Source organism: Artibeus jamaicensis, unplaced genomic scaffold (genome assembly GCF_021234435.1).
Source record: "Artibeus jamaicensis isolate MK-2021 breed Jamaican fruit bat unplaced genomic scaffold, CSHL_Jam_final scaffold_1019, whole genome shotgun sequence".
In the NCBI taxonomy this organism is placed as follows: Eukaryota; Metazoa; Chordata; class Mammalia; order Chiroptera; family Phyllostomidae; genus Artibeus; species Artibeus jamaicensis.
Window position 1 is genome coordinate 11638786 of NW_026522025.1, and position 18965 is coordinate 11657750.

The following is an 18965-nucleotide window of genomic DNA, read 5'->3' on the forward strand; positions in this document are numbered from 1 at the left end:
CCAAAAGATAACTTTTATGATTAAGTTTGAGAAATAATGTCTCAATTGCTATTTCCCAAGACTTATCTAGTCTCTTTGAAAAACAAAAAGTCACAGTTTAAGTCAATCTATGGAAGCAGAGCCCAGTAAGGTCACCAATAAGAATAAAATATTCAAGAAATTATCGATAACGTCAGCTGAGAATTAAAGCAAGCCTAGAGCAGTGTTTTACAAACTCTTATGTGAATAAAAATCACCTAGGGGTCTTGTGAAAATGCAGATTTTGATTTAAGAGGTCTGGGGTAGGGCCTGAGATTCTGCATTTCAAACAGTCACCAAAGTGGTGCCAATTCTTCTGGTTCCTGAACCACACTCTGAGTGACGAGAGTGGAGAAAGGTTAGAAAGGACAACTATAGAAGAAAAGACTGCTTAGCCTAACACAATTGAGAAACTTGATATGTAAAAATTAAGGGATCCTAAGAAGTGTTTTCAAGGTGTGATTTTAGGTTTTCAAGTTTTAAAGATGTCTCAGTGGAAATCACTTAAGCCAAAGAGATAAAGCTCTTGGGTTAGCAGTTTTGGGGGGTTCTAGTTTCATCGTTAGTTGCTACTTAATTCTTTATGCTTTTTCCTACAAAATGTGGACAACACTGTATACATTTCTCCATAAAGCACAATAATTCTGAAGGGTATAGGGGTTTCTAAAATATGTGAAAATAGTCTTAAAAAATAAAGAATATTATTTTTATCGTTGCCATAAAAGATTTGAAATATTTAAAACAGTATATTGTACTTATCAAAATTCCTTATAATCTAAAGTAGTTTATTTGGCAGGATCTGGATTACTAAAAGATTAGATCTGGATACAAAAGTCTGTTCATCGTTGCGAATTAAAGGTGACGTTTTATGAACCACCGTGGCATTCACCTCCAGCCTGTGAGAGATCTCTGCCAGTTTGGTTATGGCGGGCTCCTTGTAAACAAATTCCTGTTCGTCCAAATCCCCGAACTTGGTTCCATAAAAACCAACACGAAAATAGGTGCCAAACATCCGCTTACCATCCTAGGTTTAGGAAAATAAAGAAACTTTAATATGAAGTCTTTGTTTCTCACATTATGTTTAAATCACTGTACTGTAACATTCCCGAAACAGTGCAGAAAAGTTTAACTCAAAATTACAATGTTTTATTGAGAGGTAAAAACAAAGCAAATAATCTTTCATTATTTCTAACAAATAACATTATGTAACTGGGGTCTCACCAAGTGGGTAAATCACTTATGGTATACACTTTTGAAGCTTTGTGCCAAGTGACTACTTCATGTTGGTTTATGTTTTAAGTCTATACATTTGAAACAAATTCACTTTTTCCCTTGTTGCAAGAAAAGATGCTTAGTATAATATAAACTGTGTCTTAACAGCCCTGAAATTAGAGCATACTACATAAAAACATTAACATTTTTAGTTAACAGCCTTCTACAATCTCTTCACATATATTAGATCAGATCATAAAAGTTAGAAGCCAAGTACAGCACCTGGCACAGAGTAAGACAGTCAGTAAATGCCCTGACCATCCAGAAGCGCTAAAGCAAAAGTTTACAATCAGTATCCCTGTGCCAATAAAAGTATTTTAGTTTGGACGAGTAACTAAAGAGGGAATTCAAAGGGGGAAATGTAAGACTGAAAGATAAGAGGAAAAAATTGAGAAGAGCTGGTTATTCTAAAGTCCCCAAACCACCCACTACATACATTAAGCACACGTTCACTTCAGGAATGAAGTACACTAAGTCACTTTTACACATTTGGGAACAAATTCCTTCAATAAAGATCAAATAGTTGGAAGCTTCTTATGCAATTCTTTCAAAATAGATGCAAAGATATTCCAGAAGGATTTTGTAGTGGCTCCTACATACACAGACACGTAAGTATTTAAGCCTAATCTGTCTCTTATTTTTCCTATATTGAATTCTTTATTGAGAAGGCAAAATGGTATGTAAAATAAGTCACAAGTGTCACAGATAATCAAGCAAAATGGGGAACTCTGTTCCTTAATTTACCAGTTTTTTAATAACAAAAAAAGAATACAGTGACTAAAAATACCCCACATTTTTGTCTAGAAGAATTAGTTTTTCTTAAGTCTTTGGAGTTAAAGAAACTTGAGGTTTATAATTTAAAGTTTTTCTCAAGTGATTTTATTTCAAAATTTAACAGACGTAAAAATTAACTGATCTCTATAGCAAAGAAATCTTTCTAGATAGATCAAATGTAGCCAACCAAAATTATGATGAAAAGCATCAAAACACCAATGGAACAGTAAAATAATAACAAATCTTGAAATAATCAAGGAACAAAGAAAGACTACATGGAAAATAAGATATTTGAGAAAACTAATAATTTGTGATTATTTTTAAAAAATCATATAAATATTTCCATAAATATTAAAATATCTGCACTCCTTCCAGAGGTTTCCAATTTAAAACACTATTTCAAATCTTCAATATTGTAGCCTTGTAAATATTTAAAGATAGCTATCCCAACTTATTTCCTTTATCTAAACTTCCCAGTTCTCAATCATCTTCATAGGAGAGTAATTGCTATCCTGTTTGCATTTTTTTGTTTTTCAGTACCACCTTTTAAAGTGCAGTATCTTAGAAAGAGACACATTACTATATGATCTGATCTGATCATTGAGGGTCACTGCCTCCCTGGACCTGGGCTCGAGTTTTATTAATGCACCTTAAAATTGAACTACTGAGCACCCGTTTACTTTCTGCATGAACACTCAGTTTGAGGAAAGACACTGAGTGCTTATGATATGTTAGCCACAATTCATCAGTAAAAGGAATATAAAAATAAGATTTGCCTCCTCAAGAGAGTAAAAAAAAATGTATTCAAATAATTACAAATAAAGGGTTATGTGCTATAATCAAAAAGTTGTACCGAGAAACATTAATCCTGGAGTTAAAAGTTGTCCCGAGAAACATTAATATTGGAGCCGGGTCACAAAGGAGGTGACACACAGACAGGGTTCTACAACTCACAGACTGAAGAGTGGATGTGGGAGGAAAGAAAAGGACACTGTAGCAGAGAAAGAAGGAACAGAAAGAAAAATGCAAAGTCATGAAACAGAACGTATGAAAGGCAAGCCACCCACTCACACATTTCAGTGCCTACTATATGTCAGCAAACTGCCGTAGACATTTGTGATGAATCAATGAACAAAAGAGCAAACAGAGTGGTCAAGGTTGGTCTCAGCATGAAGGAGGTGAGAGTTACTCATGTGGATCTATCTCCAGGGGAAGTGGATTCCTGGCAGAGGACAGAGCTGGTGCAAAGAGCCGAGGGCCGAAGCCTACCTGATGTGTTTGGGGAACAGGAAGGTGGACTGTGTGAGTGAAGCAGATCATAGAGGTAAACTATATGGAGTTCCCGGAATTGAAAACAAAAAAACAAAAAAGGAAAGAAAGAAAATGCATGTGTGTATACTAACATTGGGGAGGAAGCAGCAAAGAAATAAACAGTCTTAGTAAATGTATTGTCAATTTAAGTCTCTAGTGTCAAACCACTGACCCTAGAAGGTTCATGAAAGTATAATACACAGCTTTATCTTCAGGAAAAACATCACTTCATCTTAATTTCCTTTTCAGAGTTTTGGACTACAGGATATCTGTTTTTCCTTTGAATTAAAAAAAAAAATCCACTTTCCTATAATCTAGCTTATGTTTTTCTAACATTATTTTCCTTTACTGTTACAAACTCTTTTTAAACTTTCCATCATTTCCGCACATCAATGTATTCTTTATTAGCAGTTTGACTTACTGATTCTAGTCTTATGGGCAATGAAACTATGTCCCAGACAAGGAAATCTACCTATTCATCTATCCATGTCTCTAGTGGCTGAAATCCCTTATGACAAATATATCTTAAAGCTATTCTAGTTTCTTAAAGCCATATTTCATAAGAAACATTCTGTTGAGCTGGTTATATTTTTCCATGGTGACATTACTTCTATAACTGCTTTTATCCTCACCCAATTGTTTTCCACTATGCTTCCGTCAAGTTAACTGATTTCCATATAGGCACACCAGTATTTCACACAGTGGTAATTCCCTTCCCTTCTATTAGATATATTCATCTTAAAGAACACATTCACTTTTACCAGTTTATGCAGCCACAGATCTCAACTTGGGAACCTCTTAGATTTTATTAACCTAATTATGTTAGGATTTCAAGTAACAGTAAAAATAATGATATAATAATAAATGTAATAACAAGAAAAATAATAATCTCCAACATTTTTGAGAACTTAGCCTATGCTAGATACTGGCTACCTACTTTATGTGTACTGTGTCAGTTTTTAATCACAACATTGAGCTGGGTACCATTATTTCCCACTTTATTTTAGGAGAAGGAAGAGTAATTTGTCCAGGTTCACACTTGGGAGACCATACTGTGGTGGAGCTGGGAGCTAAATCCCAATATATTTGACACCTTAGCCCAGGTTCTTGTTAAGGCTCCATAATCCACATACTCTGTACTGGTACACAAATACCAGGACAAAGTATATATTACCATCTTACACTTCTCTGACATTCTCCTTGAGGATTTGTGAGAATTTCCTTAAGTAATTACTTGGTATTTCTCTCCCATGTTTTGTCTTCCTCTACCTTATAACACTGTCCTCTACTATAAATACAAATAGTCTACTTCTGAATACAAATTGATCACTATTTGGTAAACAGATAAATTTAGCTTTTAAAAATCAAATACACAAAATGTGAGGTTATAAAAATTTCCATATAGCCCTAGCTGGCGTGGCTCAGTGGACTGAGCACCAGCCTGGGAAACAAAGGGTCGCTGGTTCAATTCCCAGTCAGGGCACATGCCTGGGTGGTGGCCAGGTCCCTGCTTGGGGGCACATGAGGGGCAACCACACGCTGATGTTTCTCTCCCTCTCTTTCTTCCTCCCTAACCCACCCTAAAACAAAAAAATAAACAAAACCTTTAAAAAAAGAAAAATTATTTAAAAATAAAATAAAAATTATTTAAAATGCAATCATGAGAAATGATTGAAGCACATTTTATTTTCTGTTATTTTAAAAAATAGATTAGGAAGTGCTCATTTTGGCAGCACGTAGACTAAAACTGGAACAATACAGAGAAGATTAGCATGGCCACCACATGAGGATGACACGCAAATTCGTGAAGTGCTCCATATTTTTGAAGAGTAAAATGACAACAAACTCACAACTATCAACAATCAAACCTAAGCCCTGGCTGGCATAGCTCAGTGGATTGAGCGCGGGCCTGTGAACCAGAGTATCACGGTTCGATTCCCAGTCAGGGCACATGCCTGGGTTGCAGGCCAGTTCCCAGCAGGGGACACATAAGAGGCAACCATACATTAATATTTCTCTCCCTCTCTCCTTCCCTTCCCTTCTCTCAAAAAATAAATAAATAAAATATTTAAAAAAAACAAAAAAAAAAACCAATCAAACCTAAAAAACAAGAACGAAAACCAAAAATGAACTAAGCAAACAACTAGAACAGGAACAGATTCACAGAAATGGAGATCACATGGAGGGTTACCAGCAGGGAGGGGAAGCAGGGGAAATGGGGGTAGAGGTACAGGGAATAAGACACATAAATGGCAGGTACAAAATAGACAGGGGGAGGTTAAGAATAATATGAGAAATGGAAAAGCCAAAGAACTTGTATGTATGACCCATGGACATGAACTAAGGTGGGGGGGTACAGGGCGGAGAGGAATACAGGGGAGAAGAAAATGGGACAACTGTAATAGCATAATCAATAAAATATATAAAAAACAGATGAGGGAAAAGAAACAAATAAAAATGAACAGTAATCAGCCATCAAGGCACTGAAACAGTCATAGCAGATTAGCAGCCACCATGATTCATGAAGGGTTCGTGATTTGCTATTTTGCATGGTAAATACTTTATAAATTGCTAAGTGTCAAGTTTTAGAGTTACCTTTTACATAAAGTACACACAAACCCACATGCATATTCTCAAAAAGCTTTGCCAACTGAAACAATTTGTACCAGATCAAGGAGCATAATCAAAAATGAAACACATTGCTAATATATAAACCCAGAAGGCTTTTCCTATAAATCAAAGAGTCATTCTACAATGAATCAATTATTTTTACTGAATTTAAACCCAGCAAGAGTTCTTTGAAACTACTAGGAAATTAGCTAGGAAACATAGTTTTTATAGAAAAAATGAAATTACTGAAGTTTTCCAAGTTAAAAAGAAAAATATTCACAAGATAGAAACTTACCACAATAGACAATAGTAAAAGTAGGGAGTAGGGTCAGCAACCAGGGGCAAGAGAGAAGAGAAAACAGAAAGCATTTTAATTAGGGAAATTTCAAAACAAATAAGCAGCAAATGGTAGCAAAACACATTTTTAAAATGCAAGCATCCATTTAAGTTTTACAAGGAAAAAAGCAAAAAACAAGCGTGCAACAATCTTAGAAGCTACAAAGCTAAAGGTCCAGTGATAGGTAGTGACAAGGTATAAACGAGAAAATAAAGTCTGTGTGACTTTTACCATGCAGTAAACACGATGACAGAATGATATTAATGTCATAACCAGTGAGAATTGTACCTTTCAGGGGTCGATTTAGCATCAAGCAGACTATGAATAAACTGCTCAGAGGTTTCCATATATCTTCTTTTCTGCGTACTTTTCAACTAATTCCATTTCATGACAGGAAATCCATATGGAACCTTATCACTCACAGATAACCATGGCAAGCCTCATTATATATGTCTTAATTAGACCCAGAAATGAGGGATTCCACAGTAGGTATTAATAAGGTCAAACACATTTAATCTGGAGAATTAAGGTAGATGTAAAAGTACAAAAGCAAAAGGCGGGAACCAATTCAGAAATGGAAGAAAATGCAGTAGTAACATTTATTCCTAAGGTTTTCTATTTGGGTCCCAAAACAAGGATACAAAACCAAACAGAGAAGCCTAAGCTGTTCAGTCAACATAGACTTGACTTCTAGGTGAGAGGCAAAGCAGACAACTTTACAAGTATACCTAGCTTCATATAAATCTAATTTATTAATACCTTGCTTTACCTCATCAAAATAAATTAAAACCCATTTTATAGAATTCTTTCCTTTACAGAAAAAAATTAAAACAATGGCAATCAATTTCCTCCTGGCATTTTTCAGGTGCTATTTGATTTATATATAATTTTTCATGAGCCTACTCACAACATAAAAGAAAGCACACGGTTTTTATTAAATATTATTATCAAACACAGTCAGAATATGAGGTCAAATTAAATTTTAAGTTCTCTCAATCTCTTCATCCCTCCCCCCAACAAAATTTCAATGACAGAAGTGAATCTCTCCTCAGCAGTGCTTAAAATGAAGTGACTCTTTCATCAATTCTAAGGTGCACATTTTTTTGGCCCACATTTTAATACCTCTGTAGTTGGCATTCACTTTTCAACTGACAGCATGTTGTAGTTTAATACAGAGGTTTCTGGGTTTGTTTTTTTTTTTACTAAATGCATACAAAATAAAGGAATGTCTTATAATTGATAGCATCTTAGAGCAGATGAAATACAATATTTTTTATTTACACCTCTGAGCAATAACGTATAAATCGACCTCTGTAAAATGAGGTGAAACAATACGGTTAAAAAAAAAGAAATCTGTGTGTAAATGTTGATGAAAGAAAATGCTTCAAAGGATAAAAACAAACTAACGTGATGACAAGTGGCTCATTTACCAAAGAATCTCATTAGTGTAACATGGATTTCCATGCACTACCTACACTTCTTAATAATAAATTTTTTAAAAGTACAGTACTTTAACAAAATTTCTTTGGTTAATGAATTCAGTTGATAGCAGATAGCAACAGAATGCCCACAGCTAGCACATGTGGGCAAAGCATTGGCATGAGAAATCTGATCAAGTCAATCTATTAGTGTCTTTAACTAACTAAAACATTACCTACCTCCCAGCCAGTACTCTGTATTAATAAAAAGTAAAAAAGGGCAGGTCATAAAAAAAAACTGTTTAAAAAGAACAAAAAAAAGGCCAAAGGAAGTTCAGTAGTGTAAAGATACCATATACGATAAATTCTTCTCCATAAATAGAAAACACTAGGATATTTTTAAAGACCATATTCTCCCACTTTTAAGAGCTCTGACAATTTTATAAATTGTTTTTCAAAACCTAACAACTAAATTTCACCTTTTAAAAACTTTCAAAGTGAACGTACACATTTTTGGGGAAAGAAAGCTAATTGCTTGTTCCATATTTGCATTTAAATTAAAGCTCTAACTAAACTCAGCTATACTTCACTGAATTAGCCAGGGTAAGTTTTGGAACAGAAATTGCAATTTTGCTCAAATACTGTGGTACAAATACATGAAGATTTCTTGGAATCTACTCGCTCTAGATGCTCCAGACCTGACCTGTATAATTTGCACTTTATAGCTCTAGAAGCTTTGACAGTCTGCGCATAATTGATTATAAAAAAAGACCCACCTGTTATGATTATGGATCCTAGTAAATCTTTTGGAATTTCAATACTTTTAATAGATGACAATAAAATCCTGGCATAACAGTACAGCAGCTCTATTTTTAAGACTTAAAAGGTTTTTAGAATGTATCAATTCATCTAGAATAGCCTAGTCCATGGCAAGCAAGAGGAGGTCAGGCTGACAACAAAGTAGGACCAGTACTGAACACAAAAGCAGATATTCAGTATCCCACTTCCTCTTAGATGATCTAGTAGCAGCTAACAGCACAGGCAGCACAGCAAAGGAGCAGTAACATGGAGGAGGAGAAGGCTCAACAGGGTACTTCAGACTATTTAAATGGAGCCAAGGATTTAGTTTCAGGGACATCGACTGTTAATAGTCTAATTCGTTTTTAAACCAAGTTTATTTTTATTTTAATTTTTGTGGTAATGTGAGGATTCCATAAACAAGTACTGAAATCATACTATTATAATTAAATAAACACAAGACAAACATTTTATTCATTATATTCATATTAGAAATATATCAAAGGATGATTGAATGAAAACATCTAAGAAAAACAGCTCAGCTGTAATCACAAAATATTAGGCGTTTATTAAACTTTAATATCATTTAATAAAGATAAACTTAAATATAAAAACTTTTTTGGCAGCAAAGGAATAGAAATCAACTTAAAAATCATATTCATAATTATAACTCACAGTGTGAAACAGAAAATAACTCACAATTTAAAAAAAATTGGCAACTACTAGGAATTCAAAAAAGTAGAAAAAAAGAAAAGCTATGTGGGAAGTTTATGATGATTTTTATCTACTTTATGTAAATTCATTTTTCTGTTAATGAACCTTGCTTTGGTCCTAAGCCATCATTTTGACACTGTTCATTTGTAAACTGATTAAAATGGTCATTCCATAGGATCTAGTTTGACACCAGTACAATGCAACACTAATGCTTTTAGACAGTTTTATCCATTTATACTGAAGCTAGAAATTGCAATCATTACCTGATGAACAATTTTGCTGAATGCTTCTTGAAGTTTACCATGAATTGTGGATAATTTCTTTGCATCCCGATTAGCTTCATGAATAGGAATAAGTACTTTGTACACCTCATTAACTGCTTCATACATGCCAGCCTATAAGAAAAGATATTGCTTTCTTTTACATCACTAAGAAAGTAAATACTTATAATCTATGAGTTCGCAATATTGCTGCTAAAGCAATACTACTAAGGCTTTTCCAAAAGCACATAACAAATAGTATTAATTTTTAATTTTATTAAAGCCTAATAAAATTGTTTTCACAGTATATTGTTTCCTCTAGATGGATATAGATTTAAGTTTGAATGTGTGTACATTTAACATACATACATACATATGTATATTTATATAGTTTTTATCTTTTTCTTAAATAATCCCTTTAATATTCCCTACAAAAATGGCTTGGTGATGATGAACTCATTTAGCTTTACCTTGTCTGGGAAGCATTTTATCTGTACTTCAATTCTAAATGATAGCTTTGCTGGATAGAGTAATCTAGGTTGTACATCCTTGCTTATCATCATTGAATACTTCTTTCCAGTCCCTTGTAGCCTGTAAAGTTTCTTTTGAGAAATCAACTGACAGTCTTATGGGGACTCCTTTGTAGGTAACTATCTGCTGTTCTCTTGCTGCTTTTAAGATTCTCTCTTGATCTTTAACCTTTGGCATTTTAATTATGATGTGTCTTGGAGTGGGCCTCTTTGTGTCCATCTTATTTGGGACTCTCTGTGCTTCCTGGACTTGTATGTCTATTTCCTTCACCAAATTAGGGAAGTTTTCTTTCATTATTTTTTCAAATAAGTTTTCCATTTCTTGCTCTTTTTGTTCTCCTTCCAGCACCCCTATGATTCAAATGTTGGTACATTTGAAGCTGTCCCAGAGGCTCCTTATTCTAGCCTCATTTTTTGGGGGGGGATTCCTTCTTCTTATTGTTCTGATTGCTTGCTTTTTCCTCCCTTATGTTCCAAATCATTGACATGATTCTTGGTTTCATCCAATCCACTGTTAATTCCCTGTAAATTTTTCTTTATTTCACTTAGTGTAACCTTCATTTCTGCCTGGTTCTTTTTTATGCTGTTGAAGTACCCAGTGAGTTCCTTGAGCATCCTAATAACCAGTGTTTTAAACTCTGCATCTGATAGATTGCTTATCTCCATTTTGTTTCATTGTTCTTCTGGAGTTTTGTTCTGTTCTTTTATGTGGGCTATATTTCTTTGTCTTCTCATTTTGGCAGCCTCTCTGTGTTTGTTTCTATGTATTAGGTAGAGCTGCTTTGACTGCCTGTCTTAGTAGCATGGCCTATTATAGAAAAGTGCACCCATAAGGTGGATGGGAGCCTTAGGCCATCACAAGGGTAGAGCAACCTGGGTGAACCAGGTTGATGGAGTCTCAGATATGGTGTCACTGCTCTGTGGCTGTATGATGCATGGCTCAAAAAAGGGACAATGGCCACTTCCTGGCCTCTGGAGTTTTGTCTGGGAGGAAGCTGTCCCTTGGCACTTGCCCTGATGCCAGACACTTCAGTTTCTCCCTGTATGCCACAGATGCCCTTCCAGCTGCTGCCCTGGTAACAGAGCCCAGAGGAAGCGAGTCTGTGTAAGTTCTAAGTCCACTGCAGGCCCCTTAAGAGGAGACTCCCAAGAATCCTGCAGTTTTTCCACTGTCCCAAACCCCACTGGTTTTTACAGCCAGAAGTTATGGGGACTTATCTTCCTGGCACTGGAATCCTGGGCTGGGTAGTCTAGTGTGGAGCTGGGATCCCTCGCTTCTGAGCTATCCCTCCTTATATCTACCACATGTGGGTGTGGGACTGCCCGTTTTGCATCTCCATGTCTCTGTCCCTCCTACCCACCTGGATCAGTGTGACTTCTTTAATTCCTTGGTGTTGGACTTCCACATAGCTTGATTTTCTGATGATTCTGGATGATAGTTGTTTTGTAGTTTACTTAGAATTTTTGCTGTGGTTGTACAAGGAGGTGTGCTATGGTTACCTATGCTTCCATCTTGACCAGAAATTCAGCAAATATTTAAGAACATGATAAGTATAGAGTATGTGCAAAATAGATTGAAATGTAATACATGGTCTCTGCAGTTTCAAGTTCCCAAGATTTCTGGCGCATGTGCAGGAAATGAGGCTCCAGGTTAGGGCACTCATGACCCTGAGTCCCAGTTATTCCACAGGCGCTGCAGCTGAGCAAACTTACTGGCCACAATGATGAATGTACATAAATTCATAGCCAGGTCTATGATTCACTTCTGCAAGGTGAGGATGAACCAAGACGTCACAGATCTTACCAAGTGTTAAGGAAGTGGCTGGGCTAGCATCTCCACCAGCCTGCACCCCATGCCCATGGGGTTCCACCTAGAAGCCGAATGTGGAACTGAGGGTAGCTCTTCTACAACTTGTCAGACTCAGAAAAGACAAAACCAGTTTCAAGTGCACACCTACTTGTGCAGTGAGCATGGGGTACTCCAGATAGGGCAGCAGTGGGTGCTTGTAGTAACACTGGTACTGGAGAAACACCAGGAACCCTGCCAACTCCAGAAGCAAACTCAGGAGGCGGAGGCCCCGTGAGCTGCGTGCCGCCAGCAGGGTGGAGATCTGAGGCAGCTTAAGCGCTGCATGCCTATTCATGTATATTTCTTAAGGTACTTAGAGAAAACTGTTGTAAAGGAAAAGCAAGATCATAGGCAGAGAGAATAAATATCCACATCACTAATAATTCAGAGATATGTAAGTGGGGAAAGAGAATGAACAAGAGTTATCTACCATAGAGAAAGAAGCAGCTGCTTGTTCCAGTAATCCCACAAGTCCTGACTCAGTAAAGTACTTTCCAGAGCAAATACCTTCTTCATCTGGAGATACCACATCATCTGAGACTGCAGACTCTTCTAAAACATTAGATGAAATATTCTAGGAAGAAAAACATTGAAAAAAAGTTTTGAAATGGAATTAATTTCTTAGCATGAAAGATGTATATGAAAAAACAACTGAAGATGAAATATAGTTATCAGTCTAGGTTAAAAAAAAAGAGTAGTCAATACACAGATAAGACAAATCTCCCAAAACTTTTTGTATTTTGAAGGTGATAATAAAATGAAACACTGCTGCTAGATGACTTTTCCATCAGTAAAAAGTTCTGAGAAAGAAAACTTTTAAAAATCGTGGGTCAAGGAAAATAGTAACTTGGCATAGGACATCTAAGGAGACTTCAAAAGTATTTAATTTAATTGATCTTGTCAAAACTCCCTATGAGGGAAATTAAGATACAAAAAAGGTTTCTTTGACTTGCCCAACATACACCGAGTTAATGAAAAAATCAGGTATGGCCCTGGCTGGTGTAGCTCAGTGGATTGAGAGTGGGCCTGTGAACCAAAAGCTCGAGGTTCGATTCCCAGTCAGGGCACATGCCTGGGTTGCAGGTCAGTTCCCAGTGGGGCACCCACAAGAGGCAACCATACATTGATATTCTCTCCTTCTCTCCTTCCCTTCCCCTCTGAAGATAAATAAATAAAAAATCTTAAGAAGAAAAAAAAAAGTCAGGTATAATAATAGCCCCTTTTCCCCATAAGAATGGGATCAGCCATTACTTCTAAAAAAGAAATGATACATTTGTACCACTATTATTTTATTTTAGCCTAAACATTTACAGTAGATATATACTTATTTGTCAATTTTTAAAAGTAGGTCTAAGGTCTTTGTGTATGGGTTTCCAGACCAGAGTTCCATGTAATTTCTCCTGACTAAATATCCATAATGCAACCATCATTTAATATATTCAGCTTTGGTTTCTTTAGAGTAAAAATTTGAATTTCAAAAGATTATCAAATTATCCTGGATTTCAGGGAGCTTTTCCTGCAATCTTTTATATTTGGTCTAAAATTAACAACACTTATTTTTTGAGACTCACTTTTATCAAGTCTTTGCAAATCATTCAACTTAGTTTTCAGAGAAACAGTAAGTCACTTTCTTTTTGCTTTCAGATTTCATCAGAGGATATATGTAATTAAAATTCGAAATTTTCCAAACCTGGTATTAACAGGTTTTTAAGAAAAGCAACTCATAACTGACTCTTGGTAAACAAGGAATTCAACTAGTGAGTCAGAGGTATGTGTTTACTAAATAGTTTACTAGAGAGTAAACTACCACCCGACACATAGTATAAATATATTTTATACAGGGAATGAAGGCTATTGGTTTATCTGGTGTGTTAAATAACAGCCAACTAAGTGTTTCTACAGAATTCTGATTCTCAGTAGTTTGAGTGTATTCCACAGATGCCACGAAGTACATAGTGCTATAGGCAAAGAGAATAAAAATACACTGCACTGATCATTCAGAGGTAAGGACGCCTGGAAAGAGAATTAACAGCAAGTCCTCTTTAAAAATGTATCAGTGAAATGTTAATTCATCTCATGAGCACACCTTTCATCTTTATGCTTTCCTTACAAAGTGAGTTAATCTAGACACCAGGGAGGAAAAGTCAAAACCAAAAAAGGACATACCTTGATTGAATGTAAATCGGGCAGATTCCTACCTGAAATGTTACACACCCCACAGGAAGGTATTTGCGGTCCTCTAGCATACTCAGATATTCAGCAACAAGTGCTGCTGAGTGGACCAGGCACTGTGCAGCTTCAGCGTGATTGCTGCGTTCGGAGTGCTTGCCAGCCATGTTCTGCAACCAGGTCAACCGCAGATCTGGGGAGGTCTGGTAGCCCTTGGCAATTCTAATTAGAACAGAAAATTCTTCCCAATTAGTATTTGTTTCCGGAGCTGAAGGGAGTTTAGATTGCTTGTTCAGTGTTTGCCTACAGAGGTTTCTGTTATCTAACACAACCTATTAAAACAAGTTTTTGAGTGGTATGGGAAGGTCTTTGTATATGCTTAGAGAAAATAGCTGTGGGCCCATGGAATGGGTAATAGCATTTTTTTTGAGGGGGGGGCACTAAAAAAAGAACACGCCATATTAAAATATGATCATTAAAGAAAACGATCAGTAAGGAAAAATTATGAAAATTTATGTGTTCAGCTCTGGCTAGTGTAGTTCAGTGGACTGAGTGCTGGCTTGTGAACTGAGAGGCCTCTCACTGGTTTGATTCTTGGTTTGGGCACATGACTGGGTTGTAGGCCAGGTGCTCATTAGTGGGTGTGCAGGAGGTAGCTGATGGATGTTTCTCTCCCTCTTTATCTCCCTCCCTTTCCCTTTCTCTAAAAATAAATAAAATCTAAATAAAAATTAAGAGTTCATTATGGAAACAATAAAGTTTTATATTAAAAAATATTAAAGTTTCATTGCATCACCTTTATTTTAAAAAGTTTTATTTGTGCCTTTAAAGAACTCTAAAACTCTGAAAAGAGAGGGTCATGTGGCAAAAAAAGTCTCAAGTTTTACTACATCTTTCAACATATAAGATATTACAAAACTCTCCAAATGTGCCTCTCCCTAGAAATATTATTCTATAAGCATACACATATTTAAAGTCAGGAAAGTTAAGATTACCGTAAACATTAATACACAGTATTTTCTTCCTAAAGGACTGACTTTTTACATTTAAAATATGGTTCTTTGGCCTTCCTAGGAAGTCTAGGGCACAGGATGCCAAGGTGTTTAATGTTATAATTAAATTATAATGTTATAATTATTTTCAAAAACCCTCTTGTTTTTAATAATCCATAAATATATGGAACAATTATGCATTGTGCTTAAAAGAAGTCACATAGGGGATCTAAAAAAGCAGCCTGGAAAAAGTACATTCTGACTTTTCAATCTATCATTAAAAAATGACAATATTTGCTTATATTTTTAAAATCTAATGTTTCCTGTGTCTCACTGATTATATAAGGTATAAGTGAATCAAATAAACCCTACCTGTACATTAGATCAATCAGCATTTCAGGATCCTCTTGGTGTTCCTTCATTTTAACAGTGTCAGAAAGGATCATATGGAGATTGAAAACCAAATCTTGGACCTGTGGCAGAGAATTATATGAAAAACTTTCTTCAATTGCCGTTCATTCACAATTACGAAATTAGTTCGGAATATATTTCAGATAAGCATTTAAAATTTTCAAAACAAATATTGATATTGATACAGTTAAAAGTGTGGGAATGCCAGGGTACGGTGGGTTAGAGATATGAAACTTTATACAAATTCTTCATCAAACTGTTTTTTTCAGTTCTCTCACCTGGAACAGGTAGAACTATAAGAGAAATAATATTATAGGCATAGTGTAGATACAAGAAAAGAACACAGAAGAAAATTCTCTCCTATGTTTCTGATTTTCCCAAGAGATAGTTTGTAGAAACTTTAGTTTTTAAATCAAATTACTATTTCAATAATAAGTGGGAATGTTTTATCACAAAGATTTTTTTGGTCCACACTGCCTAAGTCTACTGTTCTTTTTTGTTACAAACACACAGAATTAACCACTTTCTATTAACCAATCCAAAAAGGAAGGGTAATTTATTGAAACAAACAAAAAAATTCAGTCCTGTCTATGGCATATGATATGTGTATTGAAAGAAAAATATAGGTTTCTCCAGTAAAAAATAAAGTTTAATTTATCAACTTGAAAAAAGTGCCAATTTTTACAGTCCTATTTCAATGATTGTGAAAGTGGCATCTCTAACCTGGTCAGGAAATGTTGTTTCCCTCAATTCCAGATCTTCCTCAGCATATGTCAATATAGTCTTCAGAGAACGTCTTAAGAATTCTTCATTAAAATTCTGAGATGTGCCCACCAAGGAAGATAGTGACATGGTTACTTGCATTTTAACCCTTGCAAAGTTCTGTAACAGAGAAATTGTCAGATTACAATTTAACACAGGAAAGTTTAAGGAAAAGAGTAATTTTTTTACTTGCTGAAAAGGTTAGTTAGTAAAAATATTACTCTAAGAAAAATATTTTAAAAAAATACTGAGATACACATATTGAAATTTTTAAAAAATTAAGTGAATGGTGCTACTATGCTTGTAGTCACTCAGGCCAAAAATCCAGTAATCATTCTCCCCTCATTATGCATACTACAAATCCCATTCACACTATCCCCCATCTTTTTGAATCTGTTCTTTCTCCATTCCCGTTGCTATTGCTTTAGTTTACACCCTTAGGATTTCTTACTTGAATTACTGTATTTTGCTGTGTATAATGTACACTCATGTTTTTGGCCCAAACTTTCAAGGGAAAAAAATCTTTAGTTTTAATTTTTTAATTCAGTGAGTTATTTATTTATATTTAGATACTTTTTTTGGTATTATAAGGGAATTTTACCTTTTACTTTTGAGCATAAGGATATTGTTATTGCTTTCTAGAGTTACACTTTTAATGCATAAGCATAAATAAAAGAACTAAAGACATCTACACAGATACAGAATTAGTACTACCCATCCAAAATGCACATCCTTATTTTTGCCACAAAAACTTGGACAAAAAAAGTGTGCATTATATACAGCACAATACAGTACTGTAGGAACTTCCTAATCGATCTTTCTGCCTTTTCTCTTATTCCCCAAGTCTATCTTCCACATAGCAAGAGAAAAAAAATTATAAAATGCAAATCTACACACATCTCTCCTCAAAATATTCCAATGGCTGAGTATAACTTTGAGGGAAACATTCAATTATCAATTCAGCAAATCTGTCAGACTACATGGTGGGACCAAGAGTACAGGAATAAAGAAAACATGTACCTTCCCCATGACAGCTTAGTCCAGGCCTTTTTAATTACAACTTTCTCTCTTACTACTCTCTCTTCCAGCCATAACCACCAATAATGCTAGAAAAGTATCTTTTTTCTCCCTTTCCTTCGTTGTCTCCATGCCTTTCTAATTATTTCTAATAGTGCAAAGCTCTATTCACCTACTTATCCATCTGATTAGACAATTTTTCATCCTTAGTTCAAGCATGTCTCCTGAAAACCCATCCCAGAGTGCATAAGCTATTTTCCTCTGTGCTTAGTTATCCCTGTGCCAACCTCTCCTTATATTAACAGCAGTAAACATTATTCAGCATTTGTTCAGTGTTAGTTACTGTTATAAGTGTTTTACTTAATATTAATTTACATAATCTTCACAAAAACATCTGAAGTAGGTTCTTATTACCATTATTAGGTGAACATTACCTGTTCATTGTCTTTCTCACTAGATGCTCAGGTGCCTGGAATAAAGGACTATCCTTTTATGTGTTTGCCCAGCCTACTGGAGCACATAGTACACAATCCAATACTTTGTTATCGCTGCCAGTTTTAAAACACCTATTCTATTTTTAGAGGTACTACCTGACACTAAAATGATAAGTTATCTATTTTTATCTTATTACATAAAGCTCTCCTAAAATAACAGCTAAATGTATCAAGAAAACTTTGAGTGTAGTCAAATTTTAGAATCTTGATTTTTAAAACTAAACAAGATCAATAAAATAACTGGATTGTTCTGCTCTGGATTAAAAAGGAGGAATTAGCTTCCAGTAAAAATAGAATAGTGTGAGATAGTAATTTCCCACTTCTCCTGAATTTCATACAAGAAGAAAAGATGAATAGGAAAAATATCCATAAATCTATTTTCAGCAAAATGAGGAAGCTGATATAATTTACATATTAGAAAAATGCGTAAGGGTTGCCAAAACAAGCTAAAATAGGAAGTCAATAGAAGGAAGGAGGGAAAGCAATTAGTGAGGAATCCTACGGTACAGATTTCAGAAATAATGGAGGAAAAAAACTTCTTTTACGTAAGAGACTCACTTTGAAGTGATAAAACTATCTGTCTTGAAAAGAAAATGAACTAACAATCTGGGAGAAGTGGACAGAAACAAATTGACAAGAAACTCAGGAAGTTAGGCAAGATGTATGTACAACAGCAAAGTCCCATGAGAAACAAATTCCTGAAGGAATTTCTTACAAATACCTGGGCCAAGAAAATCCAATTTATTCTATGTTAAGTAATAAAAAGGTGAAGAGATCAGTGAAACTCATCAGATAAAGAACACTTATAAAAACGCTGTCATGAAGTTACAATGGCTTTCAGTCCAAATTCATACCACAGATATATTTCATTTGGCTCCATTACAATTTTTAATTGGTTACTAAAACTTTAAAATTAAAAACCTTCAAACAAAAATAAAGCTTTTCTGCCTTTTATTTTTAAAAAATGCTCTCATAAAATACATGAAAATTCTAATGAAATATTTTGCCTTATAAAAAAATTTATGAAGCATTAACTTTAGGAAGGAAAGCAAGGCAGAAATAAAATAATTCAAGAAAGATAACAAGAATTGGAAAGTGATGACAAAATAGAAGCTCACATGTGAACTGACACTACTTAACAAAAATAAATAGAAGCAAAAGGATAAAATTGGTAAAAGAAAGACATGTTGTGAAGAACATGTAAGAGATATAGGGGAGAGAAAAGCAAT

The 18965-nt window shown here is 35.0% G+C and overlaps 1 protein-coding gene and 1 non-coding gene across 6 annotated transcripts in view; one reads left to right on the forward strand and one right to left on the reverse strand.

The window, feature by feature from the left end:
* Window positions 1-18965, reverse strand: part of DOCK7 (dedicator of cytokinesis 7) — a 211462-nt gene that overhangs the window by 10086 nt on the left and 182411 nt on the right. For 2 of the 5 annotated variants that reach the window (XM_037136230.2, XM_037136232.2), the window contains 7 exons: window positions 16187-16345; window positions 15425-15525; window positions 14090-14282; window positions 12322-12465; window positions 9516-9647; window positions 7981-7995; window positions 908-1033 (listed from right to left, as the gene is read on the reverse strand). In XM_037136230.2, the coding sequence (XP_036992125.2) occupies window positions 908-1033; window positions 7981-7995; window positions 9516-9647; window positions 12322-12465; window positions 14090-14282; window positions 15425-15525; window positions 16187-16345 (870 nt within the window). Of the gene's footprint in view, window positions 1-907; window positions 1043-7980; window positions 7996-9515; window positions 9648-12321; window positions 12466-14089; window positions 14283-15424; window positions 15526-16186; window positions 16346-18965 lie in introns of all 5 variants that reach the window. The other 3 variants (XM_037136231.2, XM_037136233.2, XM_053655506.1) reach the window with 2 other exon arrangements.
* LOC119042530 (U6 spliceosomal RNA) lies at window positions 5093-5199 on the forward strand. Its single transcript, XR_005081247.2, has one exon. It is a non-coding gene; the product is annotated as a U6 spliceosomal RNA (small nuclear RNA).